We start from the raw sequence: 22,439 nt of genomic DNA on the forward strand, positions 1-22,439 counted from the left end.
CCCTTTTTTTCTCTTTTTTTTTTTTTTTTTTTTTTTTTTTTTTTGCAAGCAACAAATAAATCCCAAATATTTCATAATGTTATACAGATATTTTGAATGTGAAATGGACTTATATTTTCCTTGTCTGTTGCCTTTCACATCACAGCTCACAATAGTCTCTATATAGAGTTTGGTTGTGTTTGGGTCGTTTTTTTTTTCTTTCATGTCCATGTGCAAAGATGGCAAATTTTAAAATTGCATATAAATGGATCTTGTGCCCACTGAGCAATTGCTACAAGACATTTATGCATAAACAGTGCCTCCGCACATTCACATCAAGCTCAAGGGAGACAACTGATGCTTCCCTTTGAAACATTATCCAGTGGCCCCATCAACCTATGGGAATACGACACCTATCTAAGCATTCATATATAAGGTCCCTCAGTATTATCAGCAGTTTTCGCATTGCTCAATAGCTAATTACCCTCCTCCATCCCCAACTCCTCCTCTGTCAGTCGGGATTCAGCCTTCTGATTCTCCTTGAATCAGACTAATTCTAAAATGTGTACATAAAATGATTGAACTTTAACAATATCTGCAATACATTTATGTTAGTTCTGTTCTGTTTACCCTGGGGGGTTATTGCTGCTCTCCCTGCTCTCATCCATGCTAGGCTGCATGGATGCGCAGGGAGTTCTTGCCCAGAACAGAACCATACCACCAATCCAAACTGTATGCTAATTGTCAATCATCTTTGACGATAGTGGTCCTGACAGAAATATTAAAAAAACTTGCTTCCTCAGAGGACATTTTTTTTTTTTTTCAAATATTATATATGGGTAACAGAGTTCCTCATTCCTTGAACTTTAGTTCCAATTTGTGCATCTGGTTGTAAATTTTAAGTAAACTTACAGACATTAATTTGTGAATTGAGGTAATTCTAGAAGAAAGTGTCCCTGGAAAAACAGGAATGAGAAACCGTGTTCTTTAACAAACTTCTCATTGTCATGAGAGTAATGAAAAAAAAAAAAGATGTCTTTGAAACTGTCAATAAGTACATTTGATGAACCAACTATCTTGTCTCACAAGATGCAGTGCATTTTTGTAGGGCTGTGACTTTTAATGATCTGTGTCAAGATTTGTCATGGGGTCATGTTACATTTATATTTTATTCATAAAAAAAAAAAAAACAAGAAGTTTGAAGAATGGATGGATGGATAATTTAACTATACTGATTATATTAACTACATTTATATCAAATTTACATGATCCATTATTAATTTTTAAACATTTGAAATTATTAATCATTGTGTCTCTGCATTCTGTTTATTGCTTGGTTGTAATTTTTTTCTAGCTATTTCCATACCAGTTTTGTAAGATGAAGTTATGTAAGCTGGCATCAAACACAGCTTTGCCTGGAATTTTTTTTTTTTTTTTCTCTTTGTCTCCTCTTTCATTCTTTTCATTTCACGTGTATATGCTCATACAAAAGGAATAAGGTCATGTGGTTTCAGTTTTTGATTTGCACAGTGGAGGGCAGGTTTTAAGTGACCCATAAATACGTCTGTGGGTGTGTGACCTGTCATTAAACTGTTTCTTATTCAACTTGTCTTGCAGCATCCTCAACTACTGGCAAACTTGGTAAATAAGTGTGAAAAACATGTGTTTGCTGTTCATCCTATTTGTCTTTCATTAAAGAAAATGTGCTGAAAATGTGCTCACCCTCAGGGCATCCAAGATGTAGACGAGTTACCATTTTAGATGAGTTTATTTCTTCATCTGAGCAGATTTAACATTCCATCACTTGCTCACCAATGGATCCTCTGCAGTGAAAGCAAAACACAAAAACATGCTAATTAAACAATTTGACTATACTTTCATTTAATCCAAACTGTGCATATTTAATTTTAAAGGGCTTTTGAAAACCTTCTAGAGTTATTCAGCCAAGAATAACAACTAAGTTAGCTAAAAAAAAAAGCCCAGAACTTCTGACTGATATGACACAAACATGTTAACCATTTGCACATTCTCTAACACGCATATTTTAGATTCACAATTCATTTAAAAGCCTCTGGTGTGTAAAAATAGTAAATATCATCATGTCCTCCTGTTTTTTTTTTACCCTAATAAAAGTTATAGGAGCATTAAATAGTTTATAAAGAAACTTCATTCTAATGCTCATTATATTAGCGTTAGCCGCCCTTATGCTAACGATTAACTACTCTAATAACAGCGATTATTTCAATCCGACATTCAAATTAAAATATTGAATATTATTCATAACAGAAGAGGTGTTTCCCACAGACTTGCACTCTGTTTGTGGCGCATATGTATGCAAATTCATTCTCTGCCAGCAGGAGGCGCTTGTAGAGCGGGAGAGATAGAGGTTTCCCCGGTAACAGCTGTAATCAAATAAGCAAATAATTATTTGATCAAATAAATCAAATACATTTTCTGAAGATAGTCAGTTTCCTTCAGAAATACAGTGATATAAAAACACCAGCACTGGGTTTCGACTTTGACACAGTGCAGTGCTCATGTTTATTCAATGAAGTCAAAGCCTTTTGGAAAATCTATTTATGGCGGTCAGTTTTGATATTGTGGCGGCACCGGTACTTAAAAAAAACCTGGTACCGTAACGTTTTCATTTTTTTAGTACCGACTTGGTACCGAAGTACCGGGTCTTTTGACAACACTACTTCATACCATTGCTTCCAGCTAAAATATGAGTCCTCTATAATATAATAATAATAATAATAATAATAAATAAATAAATCAACAAACAAATAAATGAGTTTGTTAATCTCTCAGTCAGCTGGTTTTTGTTTGTTTAGTTGGTCAGCTAGCTGAAAATCCCTCTAAAACATGCGATACACCCCATCTTAACCAGCTTAGTCATTACATGAAACCAGCTAACCACCTTTTTTTAGAAGGGTAAACATATTGTTTGCAATATCCATATAACTACAGTAGATAGCCCTTTTTTTTCTGACTGACAATGAGTAAAATAAAAGCTTTTGTATTTAAACTATGTGCATAATTTTCGGATTAGGGCCCCTGATTGGTCGGGTGCTGTAGGATGTGCTCAGTTGTTCCTGTGTGACCTGAGGTAAATATGGAGAAAAAGACAGGTCTAGTTAATTATAGGTCTCCGATTCATGTTATTTATGGCTCACACTATACTGCATACATTTCAAATGAACAATCGCCTGCGGTGAGAGCAGTGGAAGAATAGACCACACGATTGTTCAGCGGTTGCTGTGGCCGATACACGTTGTCAAAAGACATTTTTGTTGGGAATCTGAGCAGCTGCAGGGAAAAACAGAGTCACAAGGAGCTGAACTGGAAAGTGATATGACAACATTCATCATTTTACTGATCGCACTGATTTAGCAGAGGCGCGTGTGTATGTGGTCACAAGCTCAGATCACAAGGGCTCTGCACCTGCTGCCAAAGGAATTTGGTTCAGATGTGTAGGATTCTGTTAGAGATGAGTGTGATAAGAGACAATGACAGAGGAAACAGAGGGTGAAAAGAGGGAGGGATATGAGGGAGATGGAGGCTAGACAACATGACAGTAATATGACAAGATAGAACAAATGATATACACATCACCTGAGCAGAAAACACATATGGGCTTGTCAATCAAGCAACGTTATGTAAGCAAATAGGAAATTATGAAACATACAGATTCCATTCTGTAGGGTAGAGACTAGAGGTTGTGGTGATGCGTTATGGAGCTTATAATATGACAAAACTAATTGAATTTGTATTGTGTAAATTTGAATTATTGACAAGTGTCATTTAACAAAACTGAATATTATGTGGCATTTAACATAGTTCTGAATTTGATTTTTTTTACTTGAATATTAAACATTTGAAATTTAACACAAGTGAATGTTTTTATGGCAGAGTTTTAAAGACATGTATTTTCAAACAGCATTTTTTTGTTCTGAAATCTTAGACAGTTTTCAAGTTTTCAAGATGAAGAGGAAATTCAGAACATCAAATTCAATATTCTAAAATTCAAGTACAGAAAGTAGGTCAGAGGTAATCCACAGGGAAGAGTAGATGATCTCCGAAATGTCAAACGAAGCCTTTTGGCCAATTAGTAATTTTCTGGCATGAGCGTGTGGTTCAAGATCTACCTGCACTCTTAAAAATAAAGGTGCTTCACAATGCCATAGAAGAACCTTTTGGTCTAAATGGTTCCATAAAGAAGCTTTAACATTTGAAGAACCTTTCTGTTTCACAAAAGGCTCTTCGTGGCGAAAGAAGGTTCTTCAGATTATAAAAAGGTAAGAAAGAGATGGTTCTTTATGACTAAATGGTTCTTCTATGGCATCGCTGTGAAGAACCTTTTAAGCACCTTTATTTTTAAGAGTGTAGTGTATTAAAAATCTTTAGTCTATATTTGTTATTCCCTTTGGCGGTTTAGTTTTACCATCAATGGTTCTTCTATGGCATCGCTTGAAGAACCTTTTGAAGAACCTTTAGTTTTAAGAGTGTGATCATGAATCACCCAGAGGTAGCCTAAGTGATTCTTAAACATTTATGGTTTATGTAGGCTACTTACAGGTGCATCTCAATAAATTTGAATTTCGTGGAAAAGTTAATTTATTTCAGTAATTCAACTCAAATTGTGAAACTCGTGTATTAAATAAATTCACCATATTCTAATTTGTTGAGATAGTGAATTGGTGGGTTTTTGTTAAATGTGAGCCAAAATCATCACAATTAAAAGAACCAAAGACTTAAACTACTTCAGTCTGTGTGCATTGAATTTATTTAATACACGAGTTTCACAATTTGAGTTGAATTACTGAAATAAATGAACTTTTCCACGACATTCTAATTTATTGAGATGCACCTGTATTTCCAAGGTTTCCCAAACTGGGGTTAATGAAAGAACTGCAGTGGGTTTGACTGCGTTGATTAAAAGCTAATAATTAATTTAATCATAATCATGCTAAATAAAAATAAATTATTTTAAAATGAAACAAAACAAAACAAAGGGATTTGTTTAGTTGCATCTCAATTTGACCATTAACTAACATCGAAGAACTGTGAACATGTGAATGTCTTGTTAAATGATTGAAATATTAACTTCCTCGGGGATATTTCAACTATATATTTTACATCAAAGGGGTTTGGCTGTAAAAATACCTCCATTACATGAACATGAAACAGCAATAACATTACACATCCAAAGTTTTCAAAGCTACATGTTATGACACACAGCGGGATTCTTAGAATGGAAATTTTAAAAGAGAAAAAAAGAAGAATTAAGGAAAATCAACAAGTTATGAATAATTTGCTGCCATTGTGTGAAAAAATATGTAATCATGTCCATAAAAAAGTAACTGTAATCTGATTATGAGCATTTTAATGCAATTACAAGTATTTAAAGCTACCTGAGATGTACACTATACCAGTGTTTCCCAACCTTTTTTTAGTCGTGGCACCCTTTGGAAATTGTAACAAATTTGTGGCACCCTACAAAATTAATTTTGTCACAATATTTGAATTTCTAACTTTGATATGATACTTTGAAAAGTATCGATATTCGGTACAGCAGGGAAGAACTGCAGAATGTGTCATATATATATATATATGTGTGTGTCAGATATTTTTAATATTATTAATTTTTTTGTCCATGGAGGCAATCAGTAGGCTAATTTCTAATGAGGAGACCAATTTATATGACAGATTTTAATGTAGGCTTTTATTCATATGTAAACATTGTTTAATTACCATTATAACTTAAACTATCTCACAAATTTTTGCTTACTCTGTGTATTTTTGATTTTACAGTTGGGTAATTTTGTTGCAGTAGCACGAGATAGCTTGATTTCAATCTTTGAATTGAATAAAAAATGACAAGTAAACAGTCAGTAATAAAATAAGAACAAATAAAGAAATTAATAATGATAGCACAAATAAAAAATAACGACAGGCCTACAAATGAAATAAATAGCTTTTTAGTTTTTCAGGTCTAACTGTAGGGCTATTAAGAGATTTGGTTTTGGTAATTTTTTTATTTTTTTTACCAATTATCCAAATAATGTTTAGTCCTAGAAAGCTATATTATTATCAGAACAACCCGGTTGGGAAACACTGCACTATACCATTCAAAAATTGGAGTAAAAAAAAAAGAAATAAATACTTTTATTCTAAATAAAAGTGGTAGTAAAGTAATTTATACTTATCTATTTTAAAAACATGCTGTTCTTTTAAAATTGTCCTTTTATTAATCAAATAATCCTTAAAAAAAGTTTTCCACAAAATATGAAGCAGCACATTAAAATGTTTTTTGAGCAAATTAGCATATTAGAATGATTTCTGAGGGATCATGTGACACTAAACACTGGAGTAATTATGCTGAAAATTCAGCTTTGCATCACAGGAACAAATCACATTTTGAAATATATTACAATAGAAAACAGATATTTTCAATTGTAATCGTATTTCATAATATTACTGTTTTTACTGTATTTTTAACCAAATAAATGCAGCTTGGGCTTGGTAGAAAATAATTCATAAAAGTCCTTCGATCTCATAGAGAGTCATGGAATTATTTGGAATCGGAAATTAATTTGTCTGTACCAGATCTTTGCTGATTCTAATTGGGTCCTTAAAGATGGTCCAAACCACAGCTTCATCACAGGGAGGGGTGGTCAGTGAGCCGTTGTAGCGGTAGTACTTGCTGAGATCAACCCCTTTTAAGAGCTGATGCATAGAAAAGGGCTCCAAAATTCTGACTTTGTCTCCTAGCAGTAAAATAAAAATGAGACAACAAAATACGCATAATAGGCTATCTCAACAATACAGCAATGAAGGTGGGGTCTCATTAGCAAAATTTCAAGGACAAAAAAGTCCATTGTCTATGAAGTGCCGCACTTTCAAACCAAGCAGCTTTCTGATCGTCAATGCAGTGAATTCGCGTCAGCAAACTGAACCAGTTGCGAAATCTGCATGAGGAAATCTTTTGCAAAATTCTTGATTGAGTGGAACATCAAGTAGATATTACAAAAAGTAGCTTTAGAAAAAAGTATTTTATTTGATTCAACATAAAATGTATTACACATAAACGTTTAGGCTACAATGGCCTAACATAAAAGAAGATAATTTGAGAAACATCTTTTGTTCATACAATGAAAGTTATTAGTAACCAAATCAGCTTGGTCAGCAACATTCTTCTTTTTCTTCTGGTTACCAACATTCTAAAATGTTTTTAAGTAATTGATACAGGTTTGAAACGACATGAGGGTGAGTACGTTTTTATTTATTTATTTAAAAGTATTTTTAATGAAATTATACTCTAAATAAGAAACTAAAACAACTAGTAGGTGGGGGTAAATGTCTTTATGAGTAAGTCATTGAGTCATTCATTCATTCGATTCGTACAAACTGCTGATTCATTCAGGAATGAAATGGCTCACTTTATGAGTGGGCCATTGAATCATTGGTTCACCCGATTCGTTTAAAACGTGGACTAATTCAGAAACGAATCACTGCTGTGTGTTGCTCAGAGATACACAATAGTTCTGCTGTGGCTCTGCAATATTTTCGTTGGCAAAATTGAAAATCTAAAATATAACACTTTTAACTTATTATTTACTGAACTGTTGTTTAAAATCACATTTGCACTCGTGCTTTACGGGACAAAAACAGTAGGTTAATCATGTCCCAGATAGCACACGTACGTCTTAGGGGTGGAATGGTTCGCGGAAAAAAATCGAATCGTACAGTTCTCCACACACGATTCGGCACGCGCTAGGACCGCGGTTCAACTTAAATCTGACAACGCATCTGCAATATGGTTTGCTGTAAATAACACGTAAAACAAACAAGGCTCGGCTAATATATGTTTCTGTTGATGGATGCGCATTCTGGCTTCCAAGTACATTACAACAACAGCGATGAAAAAAAAAAACGTGGACAAACCATTCACCCTTGTTCAATGCGACTGCTGTATGCTGGAATATGAGCATTTATTCCGTCATGACCCGGGTGCTGATAGCGCGCGCGCACAGGTGAGACTTGAACAGCACACGTTGATATCTGTGTTTAAGCTAAACTTGTTTAAGCTTTGCCAGTTTAAACATTTAAGAGCCAGAGGACGCGAGCTAGCACGTGCAGTGAGAAGATTTGTGCATGCGCTCATCCGAAGTGCGCAAACCCCCGCCTCAGAACGCACGCAAATATTAAGCTTTCTCTGAAGTATTGTGTTTAAATTGACAAATTCACACAAAAATTATGTCAAAATGCCTGTCTTGGTAAGTATCCTATAGCAGACATAGCCGGCTGAATGTACTGTATCAGTGCATTCTCTTAAAGTGACAGCACTTTCTTAATATTAATCAAACAGCAACAACAAAGAAATCACTCACTGCTCTTGACTGAATAGCTAGTGTAACTTTAATAAAGATGAATCTTTAATTTATTCAGTCAAATATGCAATGCTGTTTTACATTTCATTACTTTATTCAATTTCTGTACCTGAAAACTAATGTTAAATCACAGTTTATTTTATTTGTATCTTTACTCTATTGTATTTATTTGTGCTGTTGCTTGTAGTTAGATAGATTATTATTGTTTTCTTTATTTTTATTTGACAGTATAGTTTTTGCCTAAACATAGCAAACATACCAAAACCGTGACTCTAAAACCGTGATACGAACCGAACCGTGAGTAAGTTGAACCGTTCCACATACAAACCGAACCGTGAGTAAGTTGAACCGTTCCACCCCTAGTACGTCTGCAAGATGTCTTAAAGATGGCTTCACCTGGAAAGCATCTGCTGTGTACAAAAATCTGATTGACATCTTTCAGACGTCAGTTTTGCAAACATTCTAAATCATATACATCTTAAAGACATCCTAAACGTCTATTTGACATCTGATAGGAAACGTCCTATAGACGTATTGCAAAAATATGTCTTGCAGATGTAAATGCAGACGTCAAATAGACATCTCAGTGATGTAGCCCATACCTGTGCTATCAGGGGTGATATTGTTCTCGCTGCTCGTTTGATATCGCTTATCATATGATATAAATATGAGACACAAACTCATATTGGGGCATTTTTTACCCCAATACCTTACATTTTAAGGGCATATAACTGCATTTTATAAGCTACATCATGCAGTGAGTTGTTGCCCTGAATCATGTTTGTCAACAGTCAACTCTACGAAATGTAAGATGACGTATGGTCTTGGGCAGGGCCAAAGCGTTAATTGCATTAAAATATTTTAATATCGTTATTTTTCCATAACTAATCAATTAAATGAATGCATATTATTAGACTGATGTCTGGCTCACATTCTTACATAGGCATTGTAAAGTGCAAGTTGGCTGCAAGTTTGTTTTACATGCTGGAGCCAAATATAGATTAATAGTTAAAGTTGTTAGTTATTTTATTTTACCCTTTCTTGGTATTTTTTGGAGATAATCGGTGAAGCTTTTCCAGACTTGTGACATCTCCTTTTGCTTTTCTTTTTCCTTTTCGCTGCTCTCCTGAAGGAAATAAAAAACAATTGAATGTAATTTATTGTTGTCAATTTTCCCTGAGATCTTTAACAAATAGCTAGGTTAGGTAACTACCGCTAGAAAATCAAACTAGACTTTATATGACACATGTTCCTCCATTCACTGTGTTTTATCAACATGTTTTTCCAAAATGAACTGAAACAGAGGGAGAGAGCATTAGCTACATTTAGTTGCCATCATAATTAGCTAACCACAATTGATGGCACTGGCACTGGCTCAATAATAGACATCATCAGCAGGGTTATTATATAGTTAACTAAAACCAAAACCATAAAAAAGTTACTTGAAATAAAATAAACATTACCTAAATTAAAATATTAATATTATATGAATATTATTTTAGCTAGTTGCCAAAGCAACATTTCTCATTTTCATGTAGTTTAACTTGATGTACTTAAAAAAAAAAAAAAACTAATTAAAAATATTACAAAGAAAACACTATGATAGTATCTCTGTTATACCAAAATGACACTATCATCAGCAAACTAAAGAGGTTCATTAAGAACCACTGTCTTAGGTGATAAAAAAAAAGATTCACTTATTCTGTCACTATTTACCCAACCAAATGTGGTTTGAAAGTTTAAAAAGACGGGAGATTTTCAATGAATAAGACTTAAGTTTCAGTCTATTTCTCACACAAAGCTTTTTTTCAAAACGTTGAATACTTCCTAAATAAATTGTCATTTGAAATGGTAATACTGCCCTCTAGGAGATGAACCCTGTAAATGCGACTCACAATAAAGAAGCCCATCACAGCAAAGCCATCTTGAACTTTTGCTGCAGTGCTGTCATTAAGATCACTTCTCTGGCTGACAATGTGCATCTGCATAGGAAAATACGACACGTGAGTCTAAATGCAAGTAACATTTTCCATGTCTGTCACAACTTGATCTTGCAGGCCTCATCTCTAACTTCTAGAGGTGATCTGTGTCCATTCAGAGAGTGCTCGGATCCCGGATGATTCACCAGGTCCTCTCCACCCCAGTGGAAGTGGAACTGCAGGACGGTGTATTTGTGCTTCAGACCTCCTCCTCGAACTCCCACTGCTCCTGCCTTCAGCTCACACTCAACTGCAGGGATAGCATGGAGGAGGACGCGGATAAGACGTGCGGGTGTGTTTCACTATGTGCATACAGTAGGCTGTATTCCTGATTCCACACCTGTGTGTCCGTTATTCTTCAGCATCTTCATGGTGTGAGGAAGACTGAAGTTAATCAGGTCAACAGATCCCAGCTCTTGGTTTTTAATGACTTTCTGGGTGTCGATGTTGATTGGAGACTGTTTACACCCATTACATTTGGGATAGTGTTTGCCCCAATGAGGGAGCGAGTTTTCTTTAAATAAATAAATAAATAAATAAGTAAGTAAATAAAAATAATAAGTACTAAGTCAGGAGAAGACAATTTATTTACATTTCAAATTAACTATATAAACCTATAAAAAAATAATGATGAAAATGACACAACAAAATGACCAAAATCTTACTAAAATTAAAATGAAAACAGATATATAAAAATGAAAACTAATCCAAAATATTAATAAAAACTATAATAGTATCTCAGTGATATTAAAATATGGCAATATGACAGTCATAGTCACTTTTCTTTTATGTATTAAATACGAGTATTTAAGTGTCTTTCTATGGAAGTATTATTTTATATACTATATTACAATAGACATATTGTCTCTTCATTTTAACTGGACCATATGCAGTCATGTCTGACAACTTGACCGATGTTTTCCGAATTTTGGATATATAAATATGAAGGTAGATGTCACAGATTTCTTTGGAAAGTGATTAGACCTTGATCGTTTTAGCCTTTATTAAACTTCATGAATAGTTAATCAACTGAATGAACAATTGACACCGTTTTTGGGGGGGGGGCTTTTTTTCATGCTGTTATCAGACAGGAGAGTAGAGAATGACAGGAAAGCATGGAGTGGAGAGTTGGGAATGGGATTGGCAAAGGACCTTAAGTCGGGATTCAAACTTGGGTCACCGGAGGTGCAGTTGCACTATATGTCAGTGTGTTAACCACTAGGCCAGTGGTTCTTAAGTGGTTTGGCCATGGGACCCACACTTTCCCATTGGTCATCAAGCCACAACACACGTTAAGGCTTTTTTTTTTTTTTTAGAATCATCTCGCATTTCCGTTGATATAAATGGCTGACATTTTATAAATTGCTGTTTGCACCAGGGCATCAGAAATTCATTAAGGTTGGCATGTTTATGGATTGGCATGAATACACTTGAAGACAGCAATATGTAGGCTACTACTATAAAAAGAAGAGGCAACTTTTCATTTTAACTGGACAGCAATAAATAAAGTAATTTCATGCAGCTTGATAAATGTTTTTAATATAATTTTGATATATTAATATGAAGGTAACATTTAATGATCTTTAAATGTTTTGGAGATCACATATTTCTTTGCAATCTGATTAAGTTTATCCATCCATATGAAACTATAATTATTATTTTTTATTTTTTTTTTGCATCTTGTTAACTACAAGTCATTATTCTGAACCATTTACACTGATTTCAATTTATGAGCATTCATGTGTCATTTACATTGATATTAACAGTTGATCCCTGAGAAACTGCTAAAACCCTAAAACAATCTGCTTATCTTCATATCTAAGGATATGAAGCACAGGGTTTTCTCCTCTGTAAACATTTATTTCTGTAAAAATTATATATTTGTTATTTAAAGTGATGGAAACTGATAGAAAAAATAGATTTTGGCCTGCCGCCCATTGATGATAAGCGGAACCTAGGACACAGAAGTTCTGAACTAGAAGACCGGAGTGAGCGAGAAGGAATATAAGGAGAGAGTAGGTCGGAAAGATAGGAGGGAGCAAGACCATAGAGTGCCTTAAAGGTGAGCAGAAGAATGTTGTATTTCACATGGAAAGATACAGGCAACCAGTGTAGATTAAATAGAATAGGAGTGATGTGAGCAGATTTTTTTGTGGAAGTTAATAGTCTTGGCAGCAGAATTTTGAATGTACTGCAAACGAGAGATGGAGTGAGCTGGTAAACCAGAAAAAAAGAGCATTACAATAGTCAAGACGAGAGGTAATAAACGCATGCACTAATGATTCCGCATCTTTTCTACTGAGGAAAGGACGAAGTTGCACAATTCGACATAGGTGGAAAAAAAGCAGCTTTGGAGAGTTTGCTGATGTAGGCATCCAAAGTCAGTGAAGTGTCTAGAGTGATACCTAAGTTTCTAACAGTAGCCGATGGAAAAATAGAAGTGGCATCAAGGTCAAAGCTAGAAACATTCGTTTTATTTTTTATTTGAGATGGGGGACCAGTTATTAAGATTTCTGTTTTACTCAAGTTCAAGCTAAGAAAATTAGAGTGTAGCCAGACTTTTAACTCTCTGACACATGAAGATAAGGAGGCCATCGAATGGATGGAATCTGGCTGACAAACAGTGTATATCTGGATATCATCAGCATAACAGTGGTAGTTAAAACCATGGCGACTAATTATTTGGCCAAGAGCCTGAATGTAGATGATGAATAATAGCGGTCCGATAACTGAACCCTGGGGAACACCCTGTTTGAGCGAGACAGTGGGGGATTTGGAATTGTGCAGTGAGATGTAGTATTGCCTATCTGTGAGGTATGAGGAGAACCAGGATAATGCAGAGCCTGAGATGCCAAACTCTGCGAGGCGAGAAAGTAATATCTTATGACAAACAGTATCAAAAGCTGAGCTGAGGTCAAGTAATAGAAGAATTGAAAAAGTGCCCGAGTCACCAAAGAGTAAAAGATCATTGACAACCTTTACAACAGCAGTTTCAGTGCTGTGCTGTAAACAAAACCAGACTGAAAAATATCAAAGAGATTGTTGTGGGCTAGAAATGACTGCAGCTGAGAGAAAACAGTCCTTTCCATCATTTTTTATACAAATGTCAAGTTAGATATTGGACAGTAGTTAGGTTTACAGGATCCAAATTCGTTTTTTTGAGAATAGGGGTAACAGAAGCAGTCTTGAGAGAAATCGAAAAAGTGGAAGAAATAAAAGACATGTTGATGAGGTGTGAGATAGGGGCAGAAATGACAGAGGTACAGTGTTTCAGGGGGAAAGCAGGTGCAGGGTCTAGCCAGCTTGAAGAGGAATTTGATTCTGTATTAAATCCAGGCCCGGATTGGCTAATCGGGAGCACCGGGAGAATTCCCGGTGGGCTGGTCTGTTTTTTGGCCGTGAGGGCCGGTCTTGTCATGCCACTGGGGTTGAAATATGGATGCCCATATTTAAGGCATCAAAGCGTCCCATATGAAAGCTAATGCAATTTGTCACGTATTCGCAGGCACGCCATATGACCACCAGACCATATGAATAACAAATTCTCAATTGATAATTAATCATTCTTTTTGCGCAAATTGTTTTATTTGTGAACGTAGCCGATCAAAGAAGGCTTTAAGACCAAGCGGAATCCTCTGCTGGCTGCTCTCGCTTCACAGCAAACGGGACTCGCGCTAACACCAATTCCCTTCACCGTCTGCATTTTGATTTTGGCAAATCAGTTTGGGCGAATGCAACTTATTGATCATGAGCCCAACATCCAGCAAGGCAGGAAAACATTCAATCTACCTGAGGAAAGACGTCTTTCACTATTGTAAGTTAAAGCTGTTAAATAGAGAGAGATAAATACATTTTAAAAAATGTAGCTTCTAGCGCATTCTTAAACTTGGACCTCAGTATATTATTGAAGTACAAATCCAAGCACCAGGAGTAGGCCGCACTCTCTTAAGTTTTCTTTAATTGAAAAATATGCATTTTCATTCATAGGCTAGCCTATGTGGTTGCAATAATATTTTAGTGAAAAAATGTAAGTGTTATTGTTTTAAAAAAATGCTTTATTGACTGACGTTTCATAGACCTTCAGTTGTTATGCTTTAAATTTTCATGCAATTGTATGTAATTTCTCAGTATTTTCACCTCCTAAATTAGTAGGCCTACACTAATTGTGCAGTCACGATTCTTTAATGGTACAATTTACTCATGCCGATGACTTTTTTTTTTTTTGTATGACATTAAAATTATTTTTTAGAATAAATGTACATAAATAGGTTAAGCAAAACAAATGTGATTATTTTTGAGAACTTTTCGCTGAAAAGGTCAGTATGTATATATATATATATACTGTATATATATAAACAAAAGCTCTAGAAAAATACAATGAATTACAAGGCTGTAGAGAACAGTGCACTATTGCAGACTGAAGTTTTAATTATTTTAATAGCTCAGTCGTAAACTAAAGTGGGCCGGTCTAAGCCATGAAACTTCAGGGCTGAAAATGAGTCCCACTCCGGCCCTGATTAAATCGGTAATTAGAGGTGGATTTGTCAAGGTAAAAGTAGTCAATGATTGGGTAGACTGAGTTTGCTCACAATTAGAAATAATCGGTTCCTCACCAAAGGTCCCACATAAAGCATCCAACTTTCCCTGAAAGTTTCATATTCAGAAATATTTAGAAACATATTTTATTTAAGGGTATATGAAAATGTAATATTGCTCACCACAGCCAAAATAGCACCAATCTAAAATAAATTTGAAAGAAAAAGGAAAACAAGGTCAGCTCTATAAACTGCTTTAGACTCTTCTTCACACTCGGTTGTGTTGAAAGTGAGAGTGGCGAAAGAAGAGACATGCCGGAATTAACTGTTAAATCAACTAGTGTGTACATTTTGCCTGAACCCTATATAGTCCTGTGTTCTGTGACGTGTTGTTCTTAGAATAAAAAATAATATGCATGAATATATTTATAGTTCTATTCAGTGACAACCAAAATAATGCTGATTCAACCAACACGACAAGAAAGTGACAGAAAATACTCACCTTTTGCAATGCTGAAGTCAGACAATAAAATAGCAACCACACATGTCTTGAGAAGCATCTGCTTGTTAGAAATAAGCATTTTTAGCATATTTTCACATTAAATCAGAAGATATTTGATATTTTGTCAGTGTAAATGTTTCCTGGGTTACACTACATTTAATTCTTAAAACATTTTAGCTAATGAAAAATGTTGAAAACATTTAGTGAAAAAAATCAAAATTAATGTGGCAACTTACCATTGCACAAGCTACAGTGCCTTTATTTATTTATTTTAACAGACCACAGTATAGCAACAGGTTGGGCTATTCAGGCTGTCATTGCCTCTGAATGTTTGTATGTATTAGTCCACAGAGTGAAAAAAAGAATTTCCTGTAAAGGAAATGGGTTTAGGTTTATGCATTCACACATACAGTTCCATATATACAACATTTTACATTTAATTCAATGTGTTACTTGCCTTTTCTTTGTAATTGTTTGTGAAGTATATTAACAATGACTGAAAGTGAAAATTTTCGCACACCATTTTTTTCTTCACATGCTCAGTCATAATAACAAACAGCTTATATTCAGTGCACTCTCCATTACATGACTTTTAGAGAAGGGAAGAACTCGGTTTCCACTCTCTAACCAAGTTTTCACACCTTAAGAGGGAGGTTTCTGTTGTATGAGCAGAGCATTACAAAGTGCAGTTGTTAGTCATTTACTTTTAATATTCTGAATGAATAGTGTATTGAATAGACACAATTGCATTGGAAGCTAAGAACAAACAGTGTATAAAAATATGTATGAATTAATATGCAGATGTTGAAGCTATTTCTTCATTACTTTCCTCCATTTGAAGATCACCAGTCGTACTACCAGGATTTGACAGCAGTGCCTGTTGAAGTACAGCATGTGCAATGAACACTACTACAGTATTTGTGCGTCTCATCAGAAGGCTATCTGTCATTTCTTGCATTTGTTCAATTTCCCAACATGAAATATGTCCTAAATTAAAGTGATAGCTTACCCAAAAATTACAGTTCTGTCATCATTTACTCACCCTCAAGTTGTTCCAAACCTGTAGGAGAATATGGGTAACTAAACAGTTGGAAGTCAGTATGGAAGTCAGTGGTGACCGTAAACTGTTTGGTTAGCCATATTCTACAAAATATCTTTCTTTGTGTTCAGCAGAAGAAAGAAATTCATACATGTTTGGAACAACTTGTGGGTGAGTAAAAACGTATTGTGTATAGTGTATCTGTTTATTCACACACTCATAAATTATACATGTATAACTGATTATTGACACTGATTAATCTGAAACCGTACAGACAGAATTGACACATTCATGTTGACCAGAACTTTTGTTATTACTGTTGTTATTCAATGTAAATTTCTCCATATATGTACAAAAGCTTGGGGTCAGTAAGATTTAATGTTTTTGAAAGAAAAGTCTCATGTTCACCAAGACTGCATTTATTTAATCAAAATACAGTCAAAAACAGTAATATTGTGATAAGTACTAAATAAGATCATTTGCATGTAATCATATTTGTTATGCATTTAATGCAGCCTGTAAAGTCACCTTTAAAGTGCCATTAAATGATAAACATTGAGGTCCTGACCGTTCCTCAGTTATATTTACGATAGGTTGTCCACTCCCATCACTGGCCTCAGAGTGAAAATCCACAGATCTCGCCAGCCAAATAGACAGGCCTACAAGTGAATGATTTGAACGCTAGTCTGTAGTTCCTCTGTTCACCAAAATATGGCGCTGTGAAGAATGCTGAAAGTATTCAGAGCAACGTGTTCACCGTGCTTTAGGTGAAGTTGAGGACAAAAAATACACACAGATAAGGCTCAACATAAAACTATGCTGATAACAGGTATGAATACATTCATAATGTGATTATTCTGCAAGTATTGTTTTGAACAGATGTTGCATCCTTACTGGTAGAGAGAACCACTCAGTACATCAAGAATTCCACCTAAAAACAAGCAAACAATCCAAAAAGACTTAATACATTAACACTTAATTACATAACACATATATTGCTAACAAATGGTGCTTGGATCATCTGCGTAAGCTAAATATATACACTGCTTTTTTTTTACTTTGATACTCTAGCATTAATTAAGAGTGTGCATCCTATTAACATCAGCATCCTACCTGGCTGGCAGACTGTTTCACAGATCACAGGACAAATGTAACAGTAGGAACAATCCTGTGGAAGGAGAAGGTAAGAGGGTAGGTGATGCATAACATGTTCATAGACCTTTTTTTATCAACATTAAGATTTGAAGTTAAATTAGGTATAGTGCTTGGGTGTCCACATACGTTTGGCCTTTATTAATATGAATTTTGATCATATTAAGAAAGAACACCTACGTCACAGTGATTGCAGTGTGCTGACGTGTCTCCTTCCTCACAGGGACATTTGTCACAGGTACCGCAGTGCTGAGAAGAAAGAGAGAGGCGGACAGAGATAGAGTAGGAAGCTACACCTCTAAGGTTTAGGAAGGGATCACACCAAATCTATACTTCAGTAAGTTCATGGTGAAATTACTTCATGCACTGATCATCGTCATGATGTCATCAGGGTCAGAAATGAACTTGATTGATTTCCAGGCCTTTTTTTTTTTTTTACTTTTGTAAGTGCATTTTCTAGGATTACCTTATTTAATCTATTAGTGTTGCCTTTTATGTCAAATACTTAACTATAACCAATTGCTAAAATCAATCAGAATACTGTAGACTGTTTTACATATAACATTTTATCAACATCAACAAAAGTCAACTTTACACTGCAATGGTGGAACAGAAGCTGCATCTCACAAGGCATGTTTATTTAATTCTGCTTAAAGGTGGCATGCATGTAGCCTACTTAAAGGATATAAATTATAGAATTAAAGGAATTCATTACAGGGCAGATCTGCAATATTATGACAAATTGTTTATTATTGCTTCTGATTTTGTAAAAATGATTATTAATGTTGAGTAATAGAATATATTAAAAAGTAGTTTTTATGTGTTGGGAAATGGATCGTCATATTCTTGTAGGCTACACAGACAAAACAAGGTAAGAACTGTTTATGAATTTGTTTATTGTTTTCCATGCATTAGAAAATCAAGATTATATACTTTCGCAAAACATCCTTTTTATAATCCCATGAAGCTGTCTACACTGCACAATTAATATCTTTACATTGTTTACAACGTAGCAGCAATTTGTTGTTTATGATGAGAGAGAATCCGCAAGAGTGCAAGATTCATTCAGCACGTGTATGCACTGAACGAAACTCTGGCATTTTCAATGGATTTCTTCATCACTTACTAATATAAATGGTTTTGATAATTCATTACATTCATATGAAATAATTTTTTTGTTTTTAATAAATCTTTGATGCAACGTGAGGAGATGTAAACGTTATGCTGCAATCCTCATTTTTCATTCATTTTCTCAATTCATCATAATAGGCTTTATTCAGTTGTGCAGAGGTCATTTTTGCCCCCTTATCTTGAATTTGGGAGACATTTTTGTTCATTTTGGTGGCATTTTTGCCCCAAGCCCAAATAAAAAACTCTGTAACATGTAAGGACTATGACATGTGTGAGTCAGTAATGTAAGACCAGTGTGGCAGAAGCATGATTTACCTCACAGACTGAGCAACGGGCACAGAAAGAGCCTGAGCTATACTGTATGGAGACCAACTCTGCCTCTACATATTCTTCCTTGGCAGTTTCTACAGAGAGAGAAAGATTAGGGTTAACAAAGATCTTAATTAGTAATGGGTAAGGCACCAGTGCTATGTTCAACAGCATAGTTGAACATAAGTATAGTTAGACCTTGTTGTGGCTGGTTGGGACATTTCTAGGCTTCAGCTGTAAAGCAATCAGTGGACAAGTACTTAATTAGTAGTTGATTCTGAAGAGGAAGTGGTAGCCCTCCTCGTGTAAAAACCTGCAAATCAGTCTCCATGGTTACACTGAGAAAAGACACCAACAAGGTGGCACCTACTGTACAGCAGCGTTGTCCAATTCTTTTCCTGGAGGGCCACCTTCCAGCAAAGCTTAGCACTAGTGCTAATTAAACACAGCTAAACAAACTAATAAAGGTCTTCAGGATCACTACAAACTCCCAGGCAGGTGTGTTGGAGAATCCTGGAGGCAGGTGTGGTGGAAACTCTGTAAGACAGTGGCCCTCCAGGAGCAGGATTGGATGCCCTTGGCACACCTTAATACTTCATTATTTTTCAGCCATTCTTTTAGCGTGTGCTTTTTAGTGCCTCCTTTTTGTTTACTGTAGGTGGACGTCCAATCCAGGGTACCTACAGTATGCTCAGTCTTTCTCAATCTGTTGGAACTTCCAGTTGGCGGTCAACAAAGCTGACTTCATCCCTGCCTTGGACAGTCATCAAACCTCTTAAAATGTTTTGGTCTGACAGACAAGGATCATGCAACAAAATGACAACTCTCTAAATTCTCTCTACCAACTTTGTCTCCAACTTTGGAAATCCACTCCTCTCTCTTCTCTCTGCAAAAACACATCCTTATAATATCAATTACTGCTACTAAGACTTCAACATCCACCTGGACGAACCTCAAGTGGCTGACTTCCTAGAATTTATGGCCTCATACTCCGCTGCAGCACACAATGCAAGCTCACCCATAACTGTATCCCTAACAATAATCTTGTCACTTTCTTACATTTCTCTAAACACCTTTTTCACCAGTTGTCTTTCATTCTCTCTGAATCACCGCTGACTTGAGCAAGTATCAATCTCTCATCTCCTTCTCCTTTAGTTGATTCTTCTGCCAAGGTCACTTACTACTGAAACAAGATCAGCAACACTTCAGACACCTACAGACTATTCACAGGATTTTGTACAAGAGATCTCTCCAACTCCACTCAATCACATCAATGCGTCTACTGCTACTACTGGCTACTTTCCCACCATATTTAGGCAAGGCTTGGTTGACCCCACAACAGTTAACCCTACAGCAGTTGAAAGCTAAAGATTAGTCCTGCCAACTTTTCTGTCAAGTTCTTGAAAGATTTGTTTAGTCAGGTCTAAGGTTTCCTGGAGAGAATATGTGTCCAAGTCACATCGGCTAATCATTGGGGTGCAGGGTTCGGTGTTTGGTCCATTCTTATTCTTAATGTATACTTTCTGTTCTGTTCTTAGATACCAAGGAGACTTATTTCAACTTCCTATAAAATGCATGCTGAAAATTAGTGTAATTACAACAAAACAAAACAACTTTAATTATTCTGTTTACATTAACTCATTCTCCCACCGTCACAAGGACTTGTCTCCCTGGGTCACATAACCTTGAACAATACAATTACTTCTTTGAAGTGACCCTTCACTAACAAATTTGTGGAAGGGCCCATTGTGAAGGCACTCAATTGTTCACTTTCATTTGGAACACCCCTACAAATGGTGCCCTTCAAGGGCACAAAAATGGAATTTGGTTATTCATCTGACAGCAGTTAGTTAAGGGAAAGCTAGTTGACATTTGCCACTGAGAAAGGTATGGTTGCTTTGTTCCATGTCAAATGGCAGCTAGAAAACTCAAATGCACTTTAGTGTTTGTGAACTTTAACTTGATAACAGACTCTAGGTTTCAGTGGTGGCCATACAGTCGAGTGATACCATGTAACAATAAAGCCGTGTGTTAGGTTCAAGTCAACAACATTCAGCCAGAAAGGACTTAAAATGGTTGGAATATTTCAGCTGCTGTAGCTGTTCTGATGTCGTGAGCTATTTTAGGGCCAATGTGTGACTTCATAGACTTACTGAGAGGCATTCACAGGACTTTGCAAAGCCAACAATGGCCCTGTTCCAAAACAGCATTTCAACCCTATAAAGCTCACTGTATCATATTTGATACGCAAATTTCTAAGATCTCTAAATTATCAACCTGTCTGCTACGATCTACTACATGCCTTTTCTTGTCTGATTGATAGTTTATACTACTTTAGCAAATAAAAGGCTTTTTAGTATAATTGTAAAAATGTCCACCTTAGGTTTTGGAACATGTGTCTTTCACGGTGAAATACATTATCAGTATTAATGATTGACAAATTGTAGTTATAAGTAATATGTAAACGTTACTCAGGAATTTAAATAAGGTATGTATTACCATTAATATTATTTTTGTAATAATCGTTCTTAAAGGGGACATAACACACACATTTCTGCCAATCTCATGTTAATCTTGAGTACCTATATAATAGTATTACATCCTTCATATCTCCGAAGAGTCACGAGATGGAATTGTTTCCTAGCTTTTTTTCAAGTAAATATACTGTTGTTGTTTTTTGTTTTGTTTTTTCCCAGTGTAAGCAAAAACAATTAACATTGAAACTGATTCTCTGTAAAGGCTATTGAAAATGCTAATTCAGTAGTTACCTTCAACATTATCTTCAACGATGGTCTCTTCATCTTCCCCATCTCCAGCCTCCTCATTATCTTCATTAGCAGCTACCTTTTCCCCATCTGCCTCTTCCTCTTCCTCACCTGGTGCTCCCTCATCCTCTGCTGCTGTTTCTTCTTCCTCTGTTGTCTGTTGTGCTGATTCCTCTTCTTCTGCTAATTCTTCTTCTACATCTACCTCCATCTGCTCATCCTCCTCTTCTGCTTCTTCTACCGCTTCCTCTTCATCTTCTGCTCCTTCTGCCTCGTCATCTTCCTCTGCTACTTTTTCTTCATCTGCTCCTTTTTCTGCCTCCTCCTCTTCCTCAGAGTCTTCCACTTCAGCCTCAGCTGCTTCTTCCTCCTTAGTTGTCTCCCCTTCCTCAGAAGCTTCCTTTCCATCGTCCTCATCTTCAGCTTCCTCTGTTTCCCCATCTCCTCCTGCATCTTTATCAGCTTCTTCAGATATATTTCCACCCTCCTCCTCATCAGCCACCTCCTCTTTGTCACCTCCAGTAGGGTTCAGACCCCTCAGCACCTCGGCTTCCTCACTTTGCAGTCTTTCTTCAGTCTGCACAGAATCCTTGAACAATCCAGTGCAAATCAGAGCTACGATAAGGCCCAACAGCCAGCTACGTGAAGCTACCAT

General features: G+C 35.8%; 2 protein-coding genes across 2 annotated transcripts; both read right to left on the reverse strand.

Moving 5' to 3' along the window:
• Window positions 1–3,010: 3,010 nt before the first annotated feature.
• Window positions 3,011–10,732, reverse strand: LOC107664609 (carbonic anhydrase 9). Its single transcript, XM_016455224.1, has 7 exons — window positions 10,692–10,732; window positions 10,444–10,601; window positions 10,268–10,354; window positions 9,408–9,498; window positions 6,586–6,749; window positions 3,189–3,288; window positions 3,011–3,083 (listed from the first exon to the last, which is right to left on the reverse strand). The coding sequence occupies exons 1-7, from the start codon at window positions 10,720–10,722 to the stop codon at window positions 3,028–3,030; spliced, it is 687 nt and encodes a 228-aa protein (XP_016310710.1). The 5' UTR covers window positions 10,723–10,732; the 3' UTR covers window positions 3,011–3,027.
• A 6,189-nt stretch (window positions 10,733–16,921) lies between these two features.
• Window positions 16,922–22,439, reverse strand: LOC107664586 (sarcoplasmic reticulum histidine-rich calcium-binding protein-like). The gene is made up of 6 exons (XM_016455197.1): window positions 21,795–22,439; window positions 19,026–19,103; window positions 17,760–17,828; window positions 17,541–17,595; window positions 17,322–17,358; window positions 16,922–17,188 (listed from the first exon to the last, which is right to left on the reverse strand). Exons 1-6 carry the CDS (start codon window positions 22,437–22,439, stop codon window positions 17,167–17,169), a joined length of 906 nt encoding a protein of 301 aa, XP_016310683.1. The 3' UTR covers window positions 16,922–17,166.

Source organism: Sinocyclocheilus anshuiensis, unplaced genomic scaffold (assembly GCF_001515605.1).
Source record: "Sinocyclocheilus anshuiensis isolate Anshui unplaced genomic scaffold, SAMN03320099.WGS_v1.1 scaffold287, whole genome shotgun sequence".
NCBI classification, from domain to species: Eukaryota; Metazoa; Chordata; class Actinopteri; order Cypriniformes; family Cyprinidae; genus Sinocyclocheilus; species Sinocyclocheilus anshuiensis.